The sequence below is a fragment of the Anopheles coluzzii genome, chromosome 3 (assembly GCF_943734685.1).
Source record: "Anopheles coluzzii chromosome 3, AcolN3, whole genome shotgun sequence".
NCBI lineage: Eukaryota > Metazoa > Arthropoda > Insecta > Diptera > Culicidae > Anopheles > Anopheles coluzzii.
In genome coordinates, this window is record NC_064671.1 from 81,105,548 (window position 1) to 81,124,828 (window position 19,281).

The 19,281-nt window shown below is 46.4% G+C and overlaps 1 protein-coding gene across 1 annotated transcript in view; it reads right to left on the bottom strand.

The window, feature by feature from the left end:
• LOC120954612 (serine-rich adhesin for platelets) overlaps window positions 1–19,281 on the bottom strand; it is a 348,593-nt gene that overhangs the window by 242,741 nt on the left and 86,571 nt on the right. The window contains exon 4 of the mRNA XM_049608788.1: window positions 3,333–4,658. Within this exon, the coding sequence (XP_049464745.1) occupies window positions 3,333–3,521 (189 nt within the window). The 5' untranslated portion in view covers window positions 3,522–4,658. The remainder of the gene's footprint in view (window positions 1–3,332; window positions 4,659–19,281) is intronic.

A 19,281-nucleotide genomic window follows, 5' to 3' on the forward strand; every position in this document is an offset into this window, starting at 1 on the left:
TGAGATGTAGCAAATGAAGGGCGTTCAACTTCAAGAGACACTTTTTCAAGAGGAAAATTAAGGGGATTTAAAGAAGGAACATAAAAAAGTTAAACATATTTAATGGAAAAGGTTAAGTCATACGCAACACAAAGGATATATAACAAAAGCGTGTATTTCGCTTCTACTTTAGGTACGTGGATACTATAAAGTGAAGATGTTGAAATATCAGGGAACAATTGAAAACAGTTAAAACGCGACTAGTGATGAAAAACAAACAAAAGTGACGATAAGGTTTAAAGACAATATTCATTAACCTATTATGACAAAATAAAAAAGGGAAAATAAGAATAAAAAAGAAGAGCACAAAAAGAGATGACAGCCGATCGAGAAGGACTAGTAACAAAAAAACTGAAGAAGGAAAAACATAAAACAAAATAACTAAACAAACAACAGAATCATTAACTAAGAGTATGTACGCTTAAAGTATGCGTAAAATGTCAACTCCAAAGACATGGATGGAAATAGGACGAAAACAACACTCAACCAAACACAAAATCACGCACTATGGATTACTTGGAGTGGAAAATCTGAGCCACTCAGAATTGTGCTGCAAACACACAAAACCATCGACGGTAGCCAAAATCACTTATCAATTATGCGACCCGGGGCTGCTTCTACCCGGGCAAGATGAAAGCAATGGATTAAAACTCTGGAACAACGATCGCACACTCAAAAAAAACAAAAATCCTTTAAGCATATTGTGTAAGTGTATGACCCGAAGTGTTCATAACCCGGGGTCGAGGGCGATCCAGCATAACCGTAACCTGCTACACTTGACTCACACACGCAGGAATGATTTTCCACCACCGTCGGTTGTGTGTTTGTACTTTCGCTCTGCTCGATTTCACTTGTTTTTTCTCTGGGCACCGGAAGCGCACGCGTTTGATCCCTTCCAAAGCAGCATGCCCCGCAGTTCCGCGTGTGCTCCCTATTTTCTGAGCGGGAAATATCAACTCAACCCGGGCGTGCTGTACACTGCTGCACGGCTCGATGCAGAGAACGACCCATCGTAACGATCCTCCGCATGCCTTTCCAAATGACATTCACTTTCCAATTGCAGCGCACCCAGGGCAGCCGTCTGGCGCCAAACTTGTTCGCGTCATACACACACGCACACATCGACACAACACACGAGGAGCAAAACAACGCACATGCAATCCTTTTTAAGCATCCCGCGAGAGGATTGGTGACGAGGGTTCGGGGTTCGAGAAGGTTGGATTTTTCGGTTTTAATTCCTCACACATACACATACGTCGCGGGGGCCCATGTCATGCTTTTCGTCGAGCGTATCGGTGTGGAAAACATTGCCTCCAAACCGCCCGCTTCAAACCCAGGAAAATGCGTGGTGTGTGTTGAAATATTCACACATACCCCAGCTACCAAGAGCGCACACCTCCATCAGCATATGTAGGGACGTGTGTTTCATCGTACACCAATACGAGCGCACAGGAATGTCCGGAAGTGGGACACCAACCGGAACAGAAAACACACACGCACGCACACACACACACACACGACCGAAATGCCAAACACATGCAAGGATATGGCTGCGGAGGAAAGGCTTCCCCCCAAGCACACCAAGCAGTGTGTGAGGAGGTCATGACTGACAGGATCCGCTTCCATCGCTGGTGTATGCCGAAAACAGCGCCTCCAACAGACACCAAGCACACACACACACACGCGCACACACACAAAACATGCCTCAAATTCAAATCGGAAGTCGGATCCATTTCCAAACCGTAAGTTGCCGTGTTTCGCGCACGCCACTGGTTGGTTAGCGTGATGGTATTGATTTTTTAGCAGAGCGAACTGTTTTAGGCGTCCGCCGTGCTGGGAAGAGTAGTCGGCGGGTACCGCACAGCCAATCGATTGACAAGCAGCTTTTCCCGTGGGTGGGAAAAGAGGAGCATGATTAAATTTATCCCAAAAAACGGTTATTGAATTGGAGAGCCGATGATGCTTCCGGCACGCGGGATCGAAAGTGGAGCTCACTGCCGTCGCTTTCCCGCGCTGACCGAGTTACTCGACGGTCCTGACCTGCCTTGTACCTGGAGTAACGAATGTAGGGGATTGTGAGGAGAAGAGGCAGGCATCAGGCAGAATGTCGGAAATGAATGAAAGCGTTCTGCAAACACACATAAAACAGGGTGAATGATTTTTTTCTGAAGTATTATTTTTAGCCACTCTTGGCGTGATCCATCACGCCGGTACCACTGCATTTCCCACAGAGTACGCTGTCGACAGTGACTGCAGAGGAGCATCACGCTCGCACAACACATCCTTTGCTCATTTCGCGCTCTAATTAACTCTTGCACTCGCGCCCCAACATGATAAAGCGGAATCTGTTTTACTAAAGGGAAAGCAGACAGAGCAAACAAAATTTGCCCCTGCCTAACTGGCGCAATTTCCGCAGCATCGGGTGCGGGAAGAAGCGAATGGCAACTCAATTAGTGCACGTGTTGTACCACCTCGCCAAACACGAAGGTTGGGTCTTTTCTGGCAAGATCTGTCTCCAGCACAGCCACCAATCGTCTCCAAACTCATCGTCCTCTATATGAAGTTGCCCGAACGAACGAAAACATTCGTAATTGTTTAATCAATTTTTGGGACAAAAAAAGACATGTGCCCAAAAACTATGCCCAAACATTCCGGAACATTCGGAGTCTCGTGACATCGAGAAGCTTTCACACTAACGCTACTTCCACTAATATCTCCGGCACTCACAAAAGGTTCCCATGTCAGGGCAGGGGTTAAGATAAGTTTTTTGCAACCGCTCACACTACCTTTGGACACATTCCGTAACATGTGCTTGCTCCTAATTTTGGAATTATTATAATGCAAAAACTTTATCGCCATCCCCCTTTTTTGTGGCAACCGACTCTGGGACGCTGCTAGGCTGGCATGTTCTGAAATGGACTCCAGGAAAGGCGGGTCCCATTATCCCGACATGAGCTCCGGAACATATTGGATAGTTTAATTCACCCAGGAACATAACGAACCTTCTGGAATGGGTTTTTTGCAGAACTACCAGGAAGATACCAGTCAGGCTACTGTTACCTACACGACCCCGCCTGCTGCCTGGAGCTTGGTATCATCGAGACTTCAGCTTGGAGCTGATCCAAAACTGTCCCGAATTTCGGGAATAGGGACAGATCACCATGAAACGAACATCCCTTGCGTGTGTCTCTTCACAGCACGCAGAGGACCCTAGAATTCTACACTCCCTCACAGGTTGTAAGGATTACAGGATTACGGGCGCAAAAATTTGTGCGAATTTCGAGCACACCTACCTTAATACTGTCGTAGCACGCGGTCACGCGTCCGTTTTGAACTTCGACGTTTGCCGGCGGATGTGCGAACTTGCACTCGGTGTCCGGGCGGGAACATTTGTTGCGCTGGTACTCCCGGCATACCTCCAGCTGCAGCCAGCGCGAATCCTTGCCGTTCAGTAGGTTGGTCATGTTTACCATAGCGGCCATAGCGAGCGGCGCTCGGGCAAGATGTGAAATGTGTGTGTGTTGCCTTTGATGATCTCGCTCAACCACTCGTTTCCTCTCTCACACGCGCACGTATAGGGACGGTTTTGTCTACCGGAGAGGAGGAGTTGGGATTGGAGAGCTACAGCTAGGCTGACTAATACGGCGCTGATTAGCTGGATGGCGGGTACGGGGACTCAGTTGTCTCGAGTACACCGACTATGTATCACAAACGAATTCACACTGCTTCTTCTACTTCTTCTTCTTCTTCTTCTTTACTAGATGCACACGTACATACGCACACTCGTCCACAGGTCGTAGAATGGAAAGGGAAGGAAACCCTGTTTGTATTCTTCTTACATACACACGCCAAGATACTGCAGTAGACGTTTCACTGCAAATCACACTGCCTCACAGACACTGCCGGTAAGACTTCACACACACGAAGGACACACACACACTTGTGACGTATTGTACCACTACTAACTTCCTCCTTTTGAACGGATTGAACTTTTTTTGTTGCCTCGAAGCACACACTAGAAGAACATTAAACACTTTCTGCAGGATGTTAGGCTTTACTTCCTCAACAACACGCACGGCGTAAGTCCCCAATCTTTCCAATGAAATTGGGGAGGTTTCGATGAATGACACTCTCACTGACACTCTCACTCTTTCCCTCTATCTCTCTTTCTCTCTGGCAAGCTGACTAGAGGCTTGGGCGCAGATGAAGCGTTAAAGCAAGCTGGACTGTTTCGAGGATAATGTTGGGGAGAGCTTGTTTTTGAGGTGTGGAACTGCAACAGCGGCACAGCAGCTTACGACGAGCGCGCACAGAAGGACATCTAGCAGGCAAGTGCGTAAGAGGGATGGCTCAATGCATGTGTCTGTGTAAGGATAGAAGAGAGTGTTTATGTTTGGGATTTTGTATGTATTGGATGTGTGTGTGTATGTGCGGTTGTGGACAACAGAAACAGACAGATAGATTGTAGAAAGGATGCGGAAAAGCAGCAACCTTGGCAAAGCTGTTCAAGGGCGCAGGGAAATCGGGACGGCGAATGCTCTTTTTTTTCTAAAGCACACGCACACACAAAGGACACAAACACTGCTTAATGGACACTAGAGGTTTGCGATCTTTACTGCCTGCAAGAAAAATAGAAGAAAAAGAAAAAGAGTTAGTATAAAACACAATTAGGGAGAGGGAACGTCTATCGATACAAGAAACGTGTCGATGTAGGGGGGAGGTGCCGAATACACGTATCTGTATCTAGCCCCATGCCCCATACATGCCATTGTAAAGTCAATTCCTCGAACTCGAAGTGCAATAAAATTATTTTACCACAAACACAGTTAACGACACGCCAGTTGCCCAGGGCGCAAATACGCGTGCAATAAAGCAACGCAAAGGCCCTTCCAATATTGGATATTCAAAGCCCATATCGTCCACAGACGAACGAAGAACACATCCTAGAACGTACTACACACAGAAATACCAACAACATCCACACACCAACAACAAAAAAAACAACAACAACGTGTCCTGAAAATAATAAAGCGATTCAGATCGCTTCAGCAGTTGCGACAAGCAGCAATCGTCATAAATAATAAAAAAGCGTCATTTTAGCATGATCGTAAAATCCAGAGCCTCGTCGTGGTGCTTACAGATGCTCCGGAATGGGGAATGAATATGGAATTATGAGCCTGCAGACACATACGCCTCCCTGTACCCTTACGGCACAACGATGTCTAAGTTTTCGATCGTTTAGGGCAGCTTGGTGCGATGGAAGGGTAGATGCCTGCGGGGTAGTGGTTGATTTATATGGTTTTATTTGTCGCTGTAATTTGTCTCCCCCGCCTTGACGGTTTGACGGGAGCACAGGTCTACGGCATGTGCGTAATGGTTCAAAACAATTCTGAGGGTTTTTTTTTGTGTCGTTGGAAACTTATTCTCGTTAAACGTTTAAAAGATATTGGTGGTTTAGGGATGTTGAATTTGAATACATGAGGCTTAATGTTATGCAACAATTCCAGTAAAAAAGAAACAAAGATCCTATGACCATCTCCAATTTCCTAGCAGTACATAACACCATCGACATCCCCAGATTTAGCATAAAGATAAGTGATACCGTAAAGCAACCGTCTACCCACAGCTTCTTCCCATCTAACCGATGCCACCAATAACATGTTTGCGTTGGATTGGCTTCAAATGCAGATAGCAAAGTGTCATCAGAACAAACCTCGCACCCAATGTACGTTTTTTTGCCCTGCACTGTGACACGTTCGAGAGACATTAACGTTCTAAACCGAACGGTGGTAGCCAAACGAGCAGAAAACTGCTGATTTAGTTGCTGCCAATGTTTGTTTATCGTACCACCAGCACACTACCAACCTAGCCACTAACCTAGCCACTTTTTTATTCTACTTCCTTGCACGCTTTCTCCCGTTCCGCAACAGATCGCAACAGCCTGCTGCACGGGATGATGATGCAACTCGTTTGCAAGTGATGCGCAGCAGCGCAAGATAAAAAAAAAAGCAAACCTGAGGATGCTATCGTATCACACGCTATCGTGTATGCACCTCGACACAAAACACACACACACAGAGTATGCACACCCAGGTCAATGTTTGTTGATCGGACGTACGCCGGGAAGTGGTGCACAATGAATAAACTCGGAAAAAAGAATCCCCTCCCCCCAACATTCCCGGTTCTCCGTGACTGCACCGACGAGTGTTGTTGCTTGTGTGCGGGACAGAAAGAGATGTATTTTTAATTTAGTTCAATTAAGAAAGTTCAACTCCAGATCTGCTTCAATACCGAAACGCTGAACGAACTCATGGACGTGAGAATTGCGATGTGGTGGACGGAGTGTTCCTGTTTTTTTTTCGTGAGTGATGCCAGCCTTCCGACCGCAGGTTTGACCGGCAGGCACCGGGTGCTCAGATTTGTGATGATCTTTATTTCTTTATTGCCCACCAAACAGGGAAGCCATCGTGATTTAATTGGACGACAGTGATCAGTGTTGAGATTTTTTTTTCTATAACTCGGTTTCGTATTTGGAGAAATTCGGTTAATTTGAACATTTCTCTGGGTTCTTTCAATGTGTAAGGTAAGGTATAACACTGAAAATCACATCACTTATAAGCTACCCCCTTCCTTTAGTTAATGGATTCCGCAATTGGTAGCGCAACCGGATCTAAATCGGCAAGAATAAACTATGATTAAGCTCGCTTAAAAATGACCTCACCGATTCGTCCCAAAATGGCATATACGCCGCCGCCAGTCTAGCTAGCAGTAAAAAAAACAATGACAGGTACTGCACACACCCACACCCAAGTAGTACCCCCAACAGGGTAAAACAGAGAGGCCGAGGTAGACTGTAATTTCAGAACAAAACTAATTCCATTGCACCAGCGGAGCTCCAGCCATCCGCGAAGCTCTCAACTGCAATCAACGTAAGAAGCCCTTTTTTTCTTAAGCTGGAACTACATTTGAAGCACATTTGCCTTTGTAAGATTCACTTAAGTTCGAGTACTCTTTGATGTTAAGGTATGATTGTTGTCCATTCAACAAACGTTATAAATAAAAATTTCAAAATGTTGGAACGGAATTGCTTATGGAATTTTCTTAAATGCATATTCAAAACTCGGGAACGGATCGGGTTTGTAGTTGAGAACTTTATGTTTTTGTTTAGCTCCGGGAGGTTATGTATCTGTGGATTAGATCATACAAGATCTTGCCTCTGTTTATGCTACTCCATGCCAGTGTCCAAACCCGGCCTTAACCAGGCTTTGCAACGCGAAATGTAGGTTATGTTTATTTATTCAATACACGCAATATCCACACCGATGGAATCCAAAGTCGTTGGCCACATGCCAGAAACATTCAAGGCGTGAACACGCAATTCTTTATGGTTTACAGATGGGAGAAAGAAAGAGAGGAAATAGGACTACCGAAGGCCAAAATGTTGGTAGATATCACTCATTCTTTAATTTAAAACCTAATTTATTGGATAACTTGCAAAGGGGGTATTTGTCTAGATTCCAGAATTCAGAATTCAAACCAGATCTTGAATTTCCGGAAGCTACCCGAATTGCCGACCCATGGTGACAAACTCTCGCCACAAACGCACACTAATCCAATTCACAAACAATACGAACACACACCAACACTTCTGGACACCTGAAGCCAAATATCCCAAGACACGCTGCCATTCTCGGACCTCGCACTTAAGCGCCCACCATCGCCCTCTGAACGCGGCAGTAATATGCTTCTCCAGTCAGCAGGCCTGCGATATATGCGGCGCGTACGTAAATATTGTGTTAATAATTTGTAATTGAGTGACCATGAACCAAGAGCGTGTAGCGTCTTCTTCGTGTCCAGCTAGGCCCACGCACGAAACCCCATCCGTCCACCTAGGTAACGCACGCGCGTTCTGTGTGCGTTCTGTTTGCTTTCGGCGGGGCGGCTGATGGCTACGATATTACCCGTCTCGCCAAGCTGATCTAACGACGTGTGTCTCAAAAAGCAACGACGACGTAGCGGCAGTAGCTGCGAGTAGTAGTAGTGCTAGTAGTTGCATGATCGATCACCCAGCTGGGTAAAAGCGAATAAAATGCAAATATTTACTTCATTCATAAACATTGAACACGCTGTGTGCGCTGTTGCTGCGCGACTCTGTACAATGTTGTTCGAGTGTGAAGAGCGGGTAAGCAAGAAAGAACCAACTTCGAGAGTAGCTTTATTTCATAAATTGTATGGTTTAGTTGGAGGCTTTCGCTCGCACGCTCGCCCCCAGCACGACGCGAAATTCCCATCTCCAACCAAACAACATTCTTTGATTTGTTCAAAAGGCCTTTGGCGAATCGGTTCGGAAGCTGATTCATCTTCATCAGCGCACAATTCAATGCTCTCTAGCGAGGTTCATATAACTGCAATAAAAAAAAAAACCTCCGCAGTCGAGCGGAGATGGACGGAGAGCACGCGGGGCATCACCACTGATTGGACACTTTGTACCGCTTGATAGGCGCGCGCGCTACCGAGCCAAACGGACCGTGGCTAATGGATGCACTTTTTTCGTGTGCTGTTTGCAACTTCACACGCACGCACACACACCCAGATACATCCATTAAAAGATGCACTCATTTTGCACTTCATTAAAGATTTTCACTCCAAAGGCAAGGGATGGCGTGTGCGATGCGTTACGCCGGCCAGAGTGACTACAAAGTGATTAGTAGTAGTAGGTAGTAGGAAGCGTTTGTTTGACTGGAGGGGTGCAAGCAAGGGCGTGCTTTTCATCGCTCGATGAGGTGGTGTATTTTGAGCAAATGTGAAAACAATCATACTTTTCAAATGATAATTTTAATCGTTTGATTTGATAAACATGATACTTTCCGCATGTTATAGGAATACATTAAAACTTCACTTAATGCAAATTTAATTGTGTGCGTCTTCCTCAATCGTTCGATCTACTTTCACGTCGTTAAATAAATATACGTGTTTTAGAGATGGTATATTCAATTGATTTGATGCTTGCCTCACCATTCATACAATTGTTCACATTTGAATGAATATGCAGTTTTACTCTGGAACTGAATCAATGGAAATGCTTTATCGTTATATCGTTTAGTGATTTTGCAAAATTACATGGGAAAACAATGCATGTAGGAGGTATTTTATGTATTTTATTTAAAAATTGATCTTGCAGACATCAAATAATCCCACCTCTTCTCCCATAGGTAGATTTTATACCTTTTTTGAATGATACCTTACCTTCAATAAGGCACATGAACCAACACCTACAACCACTTCCCGTACAAAAGGTCGGACTGGTTCAAGGCCGAAGACCTCTTGACTATATGGCGTGGCTACCAACCAATCAGTAGTCGTAGTAGTAGTAGTAGTAGTAGGTGGATGTACTAAAAGTGCTTCACATTGACGAGCGCAACAAAAAAAGCACAAAAAACCACCTCTACCCACGCAAAAATCGCAAAACAATCGAACACACATGACGACAGCGACCCGCGGCCTGTGAGTGGTGTTTGTGATTTTCTCGCACACAACACTTTCGGGTCCGTGTCAGGGTCGGGGGCGTATGCACACAAACGATGGCATGACGCGTTCACGGTCAAGTCGTCAGAAATGGTAATTAATAGGCGTCAGGCGAAGCACACCAGCAGGCAGGCGGCTGTGGGATGACGAATCATATGTCACTTAAATCAAGATCAATAAAGGATTTTGCGACCCATTCCCAGCTCTGCATTCTGCGGGACGCCTGCGGGCTTACTTGTCGGGGGACAGCACTAATGAACTGGAAAAGTTTCCGTACCTTCAACACCCAGGGACAGAAAAGTCCAACTCGCCGAGCGAGGCGGCACCGGGTGATATCTTCTTCTGCAATGTAACATCCTCTATCCAACCGTAAATTGGGATCTATTCTTATTTTACTCTTTCGCGAAAAAACAGCAAATCTCTGGGTGTTTTTTTCCTACGTTAACCAAGTGAGTCGAAAAGTTTTGCCCCCCAAAAAACCCTAAATATATACCAAAAGTTCCTTAGGAGTAGGTTTCTTACGGAACTCCAAAAATGTTCCCTTTTTCACTAGATCCTTATAAGGACCCAGGAGGAGAAAAAAAAGCAACATCAACCATCACAACCGTGGACACCCTTTTTTCCGGCCTGAAGACGGTACAACTTTTGCCCGGATTGGAATGAATTCATCCCCAGAAGGAATAAACGAGAAGACACACAGAGCTTTCTGCCTCTCCGCTAACCATCACTTCTTGTATCAGGCTAAACACTAGATGAGGCTTTATGTGGGTGCTTTTTTGTTGGCTTTTTTTGTGTGTGCCACCACGCTTCGACTTCCATCGTGTGGCTTAATTCGAATACAAATCATTCACTTCCTTTACCTTCTCCCGATGGCTACCCTCCGGCAATGAGTGCTGGAAGGAGAGCAAAAATATGGCACCACTCCTCTCGCACGGGAAAAGGGAAAACTTTTGCGGACACAGTGTTCCCCGCTATCCCACAAGTTACGGAAGATGCCAGCTTGAAAATAAAAGACGATCCAGTCGGGCCGGTCAAACAAAAAATAAACCACTATAGACCAAAATTCCTTCCTTATCTGCCACCTTCAACCGTGATTGCCACGTTTTGCCACTGAAAAGCTCTCGGACCTCGGGATATTCGAAGTGAAGAGAACAAAAAAAGTCCAGAATCTCCTGGAGCCACTGACAGCCAACGAAACACTGCTTTAACGCTGACTGCGGGCTTTAACTTGCTTTTTTTTTTCGTTTGCTTTGCTCCTTCAAAAGATAAGTCCACACACTCGCACACTCCGTACACTTTCTTGCTCCTTCCTTGGGGTGAAGCGAAGCGGTGTGCGGTCATCACAAGTCGAATCATTTCCCGTCGGCTGCCGACAAAGAATGGCAGCCCTGACCGGGTACTACCTACACCGATCCGTAACAAAAACGAAGTATGGCAACATGTTGTCGGGCACGTGGCTACTTCCAAAACCAAAGGCACGGAGGGATAAGCATCCTTTCCCCAACCGAACAAGAACTGGTGGGCACTGAGGACTGTGCGGTGCCTACGAAAAGCATAAGAAGTTTGTGTCCAGAACCAGCTCTTGAAAGAAAGAACTTAAATCCTGAACGAGTAACCGAGAGCACAGGACCCTTCCAGGGCAAAAAAGCTCACGAAACAGATAAAATTTTGTAGATTGTAGAATTTTTATCGACCAATCTTAACCCGGCCGCACCAAAAAAAAAAACGCTCAACAAAGAAACAACCCTGCTGGATCCTTTTCCCATGGAGAGTGGCATCAGCGTCTTCCGCTTTCATGCCAGCGAGCAAAATACCTACCCAAAAGACATTTATAGTGATTTCTTGCCAGGGATTTTTAGTTTTTCGCTTCATGTGGCCATTGCCCGAAAGCCCGGAGGTCCTGCAGATGTTGTAAAGTTCTGCAAAACCAGCGAGGAAGTTCGCGGAGGGAAGAGCTCTTACTTCTTCGCACACAACGCAACCTCTTCGCGCGCATAGGTCGACCCTGCCCAAGTGCATCGAAGTGCATACTTTCAAACATTCCTTTCACCTGACGCTACACCTTTAACACATGTGAGTGTGTAGTGCTGCCGCTCTTCGGGTCACTCCTGCTTATATAGAACGGAGAACACCGGCATCAACTTTGCAAACCTACGACGGTGACCAGTAGGATTAAAGGTGCCGCAGTACTTGAAATCCCTGCTGCTTGCTGATGCTCTCCAGTTTCTGTAATCGGTTTTTCGGACGCTACGTTTTCGATCCCTTCTTTGTACTACAGGCCCAGGGAGAGAGTTCATTCGGTTGGAAACAATCGAATAGTTTTATTTGATCCTACCCTTGCCTTTTATCGCCCAAGCAAGCGCACGGATGATGCCTACTCCGACCGAAAGCTTTTGTACAGTGCCGAACGTCGTCTTGTTGCATCTGTGCGGGATGAGGCTCTCCGGTCCGGAGAGTTTGCTTTTCCACTCCATTTAGTTTTATATCCCAATATCGAATTTGTCAGAGGAGCATTTAAAGTGTATCTTCTCCCCAATTTTTGGAAACGACGGCTCTGGAGATATTCTGACATTCGGACACTCTCCGGAGACATTATTTGTTTGGTGTTCTTCACTCTCGTGCCAGGTTAAGTAAGATTTTACAGCAGAAAACAACCTTAAAAAACTCTGCAGAAATTGCTTCCAAATCTCTCCGAAGCTTCTTGACCCATGAAGTATTTCCTGTAGATGCGAAGGATCTACCACAGACAGGTTATGCATTCATTTCCCCTCAAGGTTAATCGGACTAGAAGCCCCTGCATGTTTTATCCGCACAATCCACCAATCCTTTGTTTGTCAATCCATTAGAACGAGCGGGCGAATGAACAAAGCAAAAGCATAACCCCAGACCCAGGGTTTCAAATTCAAATTAGACCAAATCATTCTACAACCCCACATCGCCACCACGCCTCAGGCACTCCCTCAGACGTACTGGGTACCAACGACTTCGGCTCCGGACTTCCTAACAGAGACCTTTACATCTACAATTACTTTGTGCCAATTCCATCCAAAACCCCTCCAGGATGTTGTTTCTTTTTTTTGTGTGTGCAAGGTTTTGTTTGAGTTACGTATAAGCAGTACCGGGGCCATGTATTTTGCGTCCGCAGCGGCTCAGGAAACGGTGGCTTCTCCTCTAATTCGGATCCGCTCACTTTCCTTCTAGTTTCCTTTTTTTTGGTTTTGCTTGTTGATTTTTCTCTCGATCGATTTTTACCGCTTTTTTCCTCTGTGTGCAGAGACTACCCAAAACACGTCGCCATTGGGGCGCGTTAATTGGATTACTTGATTACACGCACTTTTCTAGCGTCTTTTGTTTGTGCGCTCGCCAGCACAAGCTTCTCCCTCCCCGCCGATGCGATTCCACAACTTGAGTGGATTTTTCGTGTGTATTCGCTTTTGTTTTCTTGGAATGATTTCGTCGTCCACCGTTTGCTACTACACCGCGAAAGTCACCCGAAATATTTCCAAGCGCCACCCGCTGGCTGCCGAAGAATGATCGGGATAGTCCGTCCTCCCCTGCGTTGCGTTGCGTAGAAGACAAGGGGTTTCAATGTCCCGCTGCTGTTGGATTATACGTTTCCATTTTTCTTGCCCCTTAAAGCCTCCCGTTGTCCATGCCCAAGGAGAGAGCTTTCCGACAGAGGCTTCTGTGTTACATCTCAATGGGTCGCACCGGCACGTTGTTTCGTGATCGTGAAGTACGCGCCGCAGGAATAGAAAATCGCCATAAATATGGCAAAATCCGAAAAACAACACGATGTTCTCGCCAACAACAGTGAGTCGCCAACTGCGGGCACGACTTCATCATCCACATCCGAGCTCCGAAACCGAAAAGCGACCAAACAAACAAAACACAGCCGGTAAGGCTCACACGCGGCGGGTGCGACGCATTCTGCGATGATGATTGAATAATTCATTATTTTTTATGTGAACCATAAGGACCGGGTCCGGGGGAGAGTTATCCAGCATGGAGCTAGGTCTATATGTTTCATTTCCTCTTTTTTTTTGTTTTGTTCTCGAAGTTCCCCACGCTCCAGTGACTAACACAGCGGAAGGAAGCGACTCCGGCGTTCCAGACGGGAAATTATTCCACTTTTCGCTTGAACGCGTGCTCTGCCCCACACTATCCCTTCCCCTTCAAATGGCTAACCGCTCGATTGACGCTCGAATGAACTGGCGGCTGTCCCGGGAATTGACTTGCGACTGACTTGACTCGACCGGCTGACGGATGAGCTAACAAGCCGTCCTTTCTTTTCTGTTGCGAAAATCTCAACTCAACCAAAACCAAAATATGAACTGCGCGTGAGGAGGCGAAACTGCTGTCCGAAGAAGTCTAAATATGAACGCCTTTTGCACAACAGACGCGCATACACACACACAGACAGAAACACACACACACACACACACACACACACACACACACACACACACACACACACACACACACACACACACACACACACACACACACACACACACACACACACACACACACACACACACACACACACACACACTAATTAAAGCCTTACAAAATTAATGAAGGGTGGAACATTTGGATCCCGTGTTGGTGTGTTGGGCCAAACTTTCCACCGAATAAACGGCAGTCTCAACGTGAAATGAGTTCCAATTTTCCTCACGATTGATCACGATTCTAGGGGAGTGTATAGACACACATCAATACCACCCAAGTGACGCAACTTTTGACGCAACACACACACTATACCATCATTAGTTCGTGCTTCGTTCCTACTTCCAAGGTCCTCTCTTTTGTGGAGTATCTCATTCGATGGCTTTCCGTACGACGATGGAGTTCCCTATTAGAAGGCTCCCGTCTAAAGATCCGACTAGCAAACCTCTAATCTTAAGTTCACCCATTTAACAGGACTTTCTTGCCACGAGTTTTGCATTATCTTGCGCAGCCCATGCGCGCCTCTCACCGAGTGAAAGCCATAACAAGCTACACAATGCATTATTTATTGACCTCAGCATGCGACGCGATCGCGGAATGCCATTCATTCGCCCACAATTGCCATTTTACTTTTACATTTCCACATTTCATTTCGCTCCCCCACACGAGAGCAGGTCGAAGAATTCCTAAACAAACTGGCCGTTCGCTGTTGCTATCTCTCGGCCGCGTTTCCCGCTTTCCGTACTTCAAATGACCCAGTTCCAATATCTTCTCAATTCTGGGTCCGCCGCTCGATTGCAGTGAAACTCTGGACTGTCCCGGCGGAAGAAAAACAGCCAGACGTCGAGATCTAAACCATAACAGCCGCCAACAACCACTACCAACAACAACTCTAACTCCGCCTAACATAGGACATAGGAGAGATATCGCCGCAATGAAAATGTTTCTGTTTTCGCCATTAATTTCGTTATCTAGCTCCAAATATCGAAACGTGACTGCATAAATTACCCGTCGGCCCGTCTCTTCCCAGCTTCGTTTTCTCGCCCTCCACCGAAAGGCAGCTTTCTTGCGGTTTTCCGTGAAACCCTCCGACAAACGCGAAAAAGTTGGATCAGTACTCGCGCGTACCGTATTCGCCTGTGCAATCATCTGGTTTGGTGGTGGGGAAGGGCAAGGGGGTTTGATTTGCCGAAAAAGAAGGAGAGCACACACAAAAAAGGAACAAGACATACTGGCTTTCCTTTCCGATGTGGACGACACCGCCAACCACCGCCAACAATGTCAACCTTCTTTTCCCGTGTCGCTGTGGCTTTTCTGGATCGATAGCGTTGGCGCGCCGTAATGGCGACAGCTGACAGTCCCCCCCCCCCCCCTCTGCGCGCGTGCACACACACACACGTGGCAGGCGTGGTGCGCAAAGCACGACATGACACTCACGGCCGATGTGGCAATCTGCCATCGGATCTCTGGTTGGATCTTTCCAATTTGGAACGGTTTCGATTCGGGAAGCACAGTTAGGAGAAGCTTGGGCAACTTCAGGCCGGGCACACCACCACCAAGCCCCGTACATAACGAACGAAATCGAATTCGGATGGATGTAATTTCTATACCCTACTGCTGTTGCTGATGCTGCTGCTGCTCCTCGCTCCGCCATTCTTCAAGAGATCCCCGGCTAGTAGCCCCGCACAATCTCATCAGGAGCAACCGGAGCACCAATTGCCGTTGGTACGAGCCAGCTGTGTGTAACAAGAGATCGCCATTACCGGATTGGAAGAAGCGTGCCCTCCCGCTCGTGAACACCGAGCTCCAGCAGTTCCAATGGGGCTTTCACTTTTACCTCCTTAGGATATCGGTTGCCATTCAGTTGCGAAGCAAATTCGATACCCTCTTTTCACCGTTTTTTTCTCTCTCCTCCACTTCCAATGCTCCAATGCTCTAAGACTGCGACGACCTGGACAAACATTGGAGAGCAACAGCGAGATCCCGCCGTATGACGGGTGTCCACACGCGGGCGCTTGATTACATGGTTTTGTTCTTCGGGCGAAAAGGTTACAAATGGTGGGGTGAGGTTTCGAACGCCCAAGTGGCTCGCGTCATCAACAGCTGTTTTCGTTCGAATTTCCCAACACCGCCCAACCACAAACCGTACCGTGTACCGGGTGGTACCGTATGGTTCCAAAGTGTGCTCTTAATTACGCATTTTCAACAGTTTTTGCTTGTTCGTATCTCTACCTCTCCACAGCCTACCCTACAAAGCACAGAAAAGGTAGACTCAATTAAAATAATTAAAGCTTGCTGTTTTCCTCTTCCTCTTGCGCCTTTCATAATCACTCTGATGGCGTTCTTCTTCAGTGTACTCACTAATGCCCTCACAAACAAATGCTCACAAACAAGTTGGGGCGCACAGCTTGTCTTGGGTGTTAGAACACAGTGAAAGTGAACGCGGTAAGACCGTTTGGACGACCGAATTGGAAAACTCCACCACGCACCCAGCCCTGAAGACGCCGCAAGGGGCAGTGGTGGTGGAACGGGAACGCGGGACAGAAATTATATGATGACAGGTGGCAGCAGTAGTAGTAGCTGCGTTCCCTCCTGCTCTTCCAACGTAATGCAAACACCTACCAATAAGGCAAACCTGACTGAGCGCTGTGCCGCGGTGTACAAGTGGGCGTAGATAATGATGCTCTGTCGGCTTCCTCTGCTCTGCCAGGAATAGGGAAGGTAAAAATACTTCTTAAACCTCCAACAGCTAGACTTGTACTATGGATAAATGACGACCGATGTTAACCGTTGCACCCAAAAGAGCAGCAAAAACAGCATTTTATTTATAGGCACAAACACCCTTAAGGTCTCTTCCTAACCACACACACCCAGAGAGACAAATATCACGCACGATCAAAATTATGAGAGGTCATTTTCTTGAAACGCAAGCACCATTTTCCTTCCTCCTCTCTTTCGCTGTGGCATGGTGAAATGTCAACAGAATGTCCCTATCCGTGTCATCATTTGGCTTCATCGCTGGTGTTTGAACGGTGTTTCCTCTGCCGAAGTTCGTCCCCCATGAACAGCAAATAGCTTGTGACCGACCGAGCACGGTGTGCGCGCAGGGGACCTAAAAATATGTCTGATACATTTTGTGCAAAAAATTGGATGCACAAAATTATTTTGCTAATGCTATCGATGCTGGTGATGGTCGGCACAGCTAAAATCAAACGCGAAATCGCATCACCTCGGCTGCTAAATCAAGACCGTTCAAGTGGTGATGTCGGACGCAGCTGACAGGTGCGGGCGAGAAGTAACGTAGACTCTCTACCACGAGCCACAGATTCGCAGGGGCTTGGAGATCTAGATGAATGAAATTAATTAATCAACCCTCTGCTGAGCAAATCTGCCGACACACCGAGCAAAGAGGATGTTTTCTAGAGGTGTGAGGATGAACAACGCTTACTTTTGCAAGCTGACGTCAATTCTGGATCGTCACACATCAGCAAGTCAAGGTTTGTTGTAAGATTAAACCTTCCTGCCGAATAAAAAAAAAAAAAACAACAACCACACCTACCCCAAACTGCATCATCTATCGCTTATTAATGAGACGTCCATGTACGACAGGTCACTTTCGTGTTCCGACGTCAACCCCGCCGACGTCTAGGTAGCTCTGCCGCCCAATCTAACTACTATCGCCCATCTTCGCTAGAGGGCGCTGACGGCGCGTTACCTACCACACGCTGACGACGGCAGCTGGCACATTGATCATTATCATTTCAGCGACTATCTTGGAGCTGGGAGGGAGGGATCGTTACCAGCCCTCCCTGCTCCTACGAGCAAGGGAGAAAAACGGGCATCGGGGTGCGCTTTGGCAACGAAACGGAAATAATTTATTGCAAAGGCGTGTGAACTAGATTGCAATCGGACGCGAGCACGATAAATATAAACGCGGTACATCACCAGCGAGTATGTATGGGAGTGTGCGTGTGTGTATGTGTGTTTATGCGAGTGTGTTGGGGGTTTCGCATGGGCAAACGATTCCGCCGATCGAGTCCCGCGCGGACAGTCCCCATGGACGTGGCAAGCGTGTAATGGATGGGAAAATTGAAACGGCAAACAAACTCCGGCAGCGTCGTACGCGTGCAGCATCATTCCCTTTACATTCTGTGCTGCTCCTCTAAACAGCACAGCTTCTTCTAAAACTCAATCTCCGTCTTATCTTTCCCCACTGACCAGCGTCTCGCACAGTGTGTATCTAACAGCGCGAGCAGCAAAGTCCGAATGATTCGCTTAGAGTCGCTATTGAAAGAATTCTTTTTTTTTTTGGCATCCTCTCTCCCACACACACACATACACCCGTTCAGCGATGCGATCGATTCGCAGTTCATTTAATTTGAAATTACTTAATTCGACGATTTATGCGTTCTATCTACGGAGTTCACCCGGCACGGGTAGGATGCTGCAGGCGAAATGGAGGAAGCGCGATGAGGACAACACGGAATCGTTTTCCCTCGCGTAGTAGTAAAAACAACATTCTCGCTTTATCCCCCCAACATCAATTGGGATATGCTAGCACACGGCGAGGGATGGAGAAAAGCACTAACAAAAAATATCCCGAGTAGTCGGACTAGAAGTTGAGCTGCTGTGTGTTGAAAGAAAGATGGAATTCAATTTTCCACCTCGTACCCGTTTCGTTGGTGTTTGCTTTTTCTTTTGGTGTAAAAAATTTCCTTCACTTAAGTGAGAGAAAAAAATCTGTTCTGTGCGAAAACCGAAGAAAAGTTGCTTTGTCGGTTTGGCTGAAAGACTTTACACACTTGGTTTAGATTATAGATTCGACAAAACATGCTGAATTTACTGCCATAGGGTTTCAAACATGGAATCTCGCTTTGTGTGCGATGTTTACACTCAAATCAATAAAAAGTATAGTTTTTACACCATTTAACGTTTTAATGGTGTTGCAACATGGTAAATTTAATTGTCAAGCAAAAGTGTTCTCAATATGAGAGAATTTTTATATATTTTGGCGTAAATAAATTTCAAAATGGCGACTTCGATCCGGTTTGAAGGACCAGAAGTGCATCATGATCAAATTGTTAAGATGAAGTTCTGTACATCCAGTTAAATACGAATTAGCAAAGCAATCGATCCGGTTCGAAGGACCAAACAGCAACTTTATATATTGATTAGCGCTTATGCATCTTTTTAGTGTTTTTGAAACGTTAACATTATTGCAAAGCAAGCTTTTCACTCCGTTGTAGTGAGCCTAGAAAAACACACGCA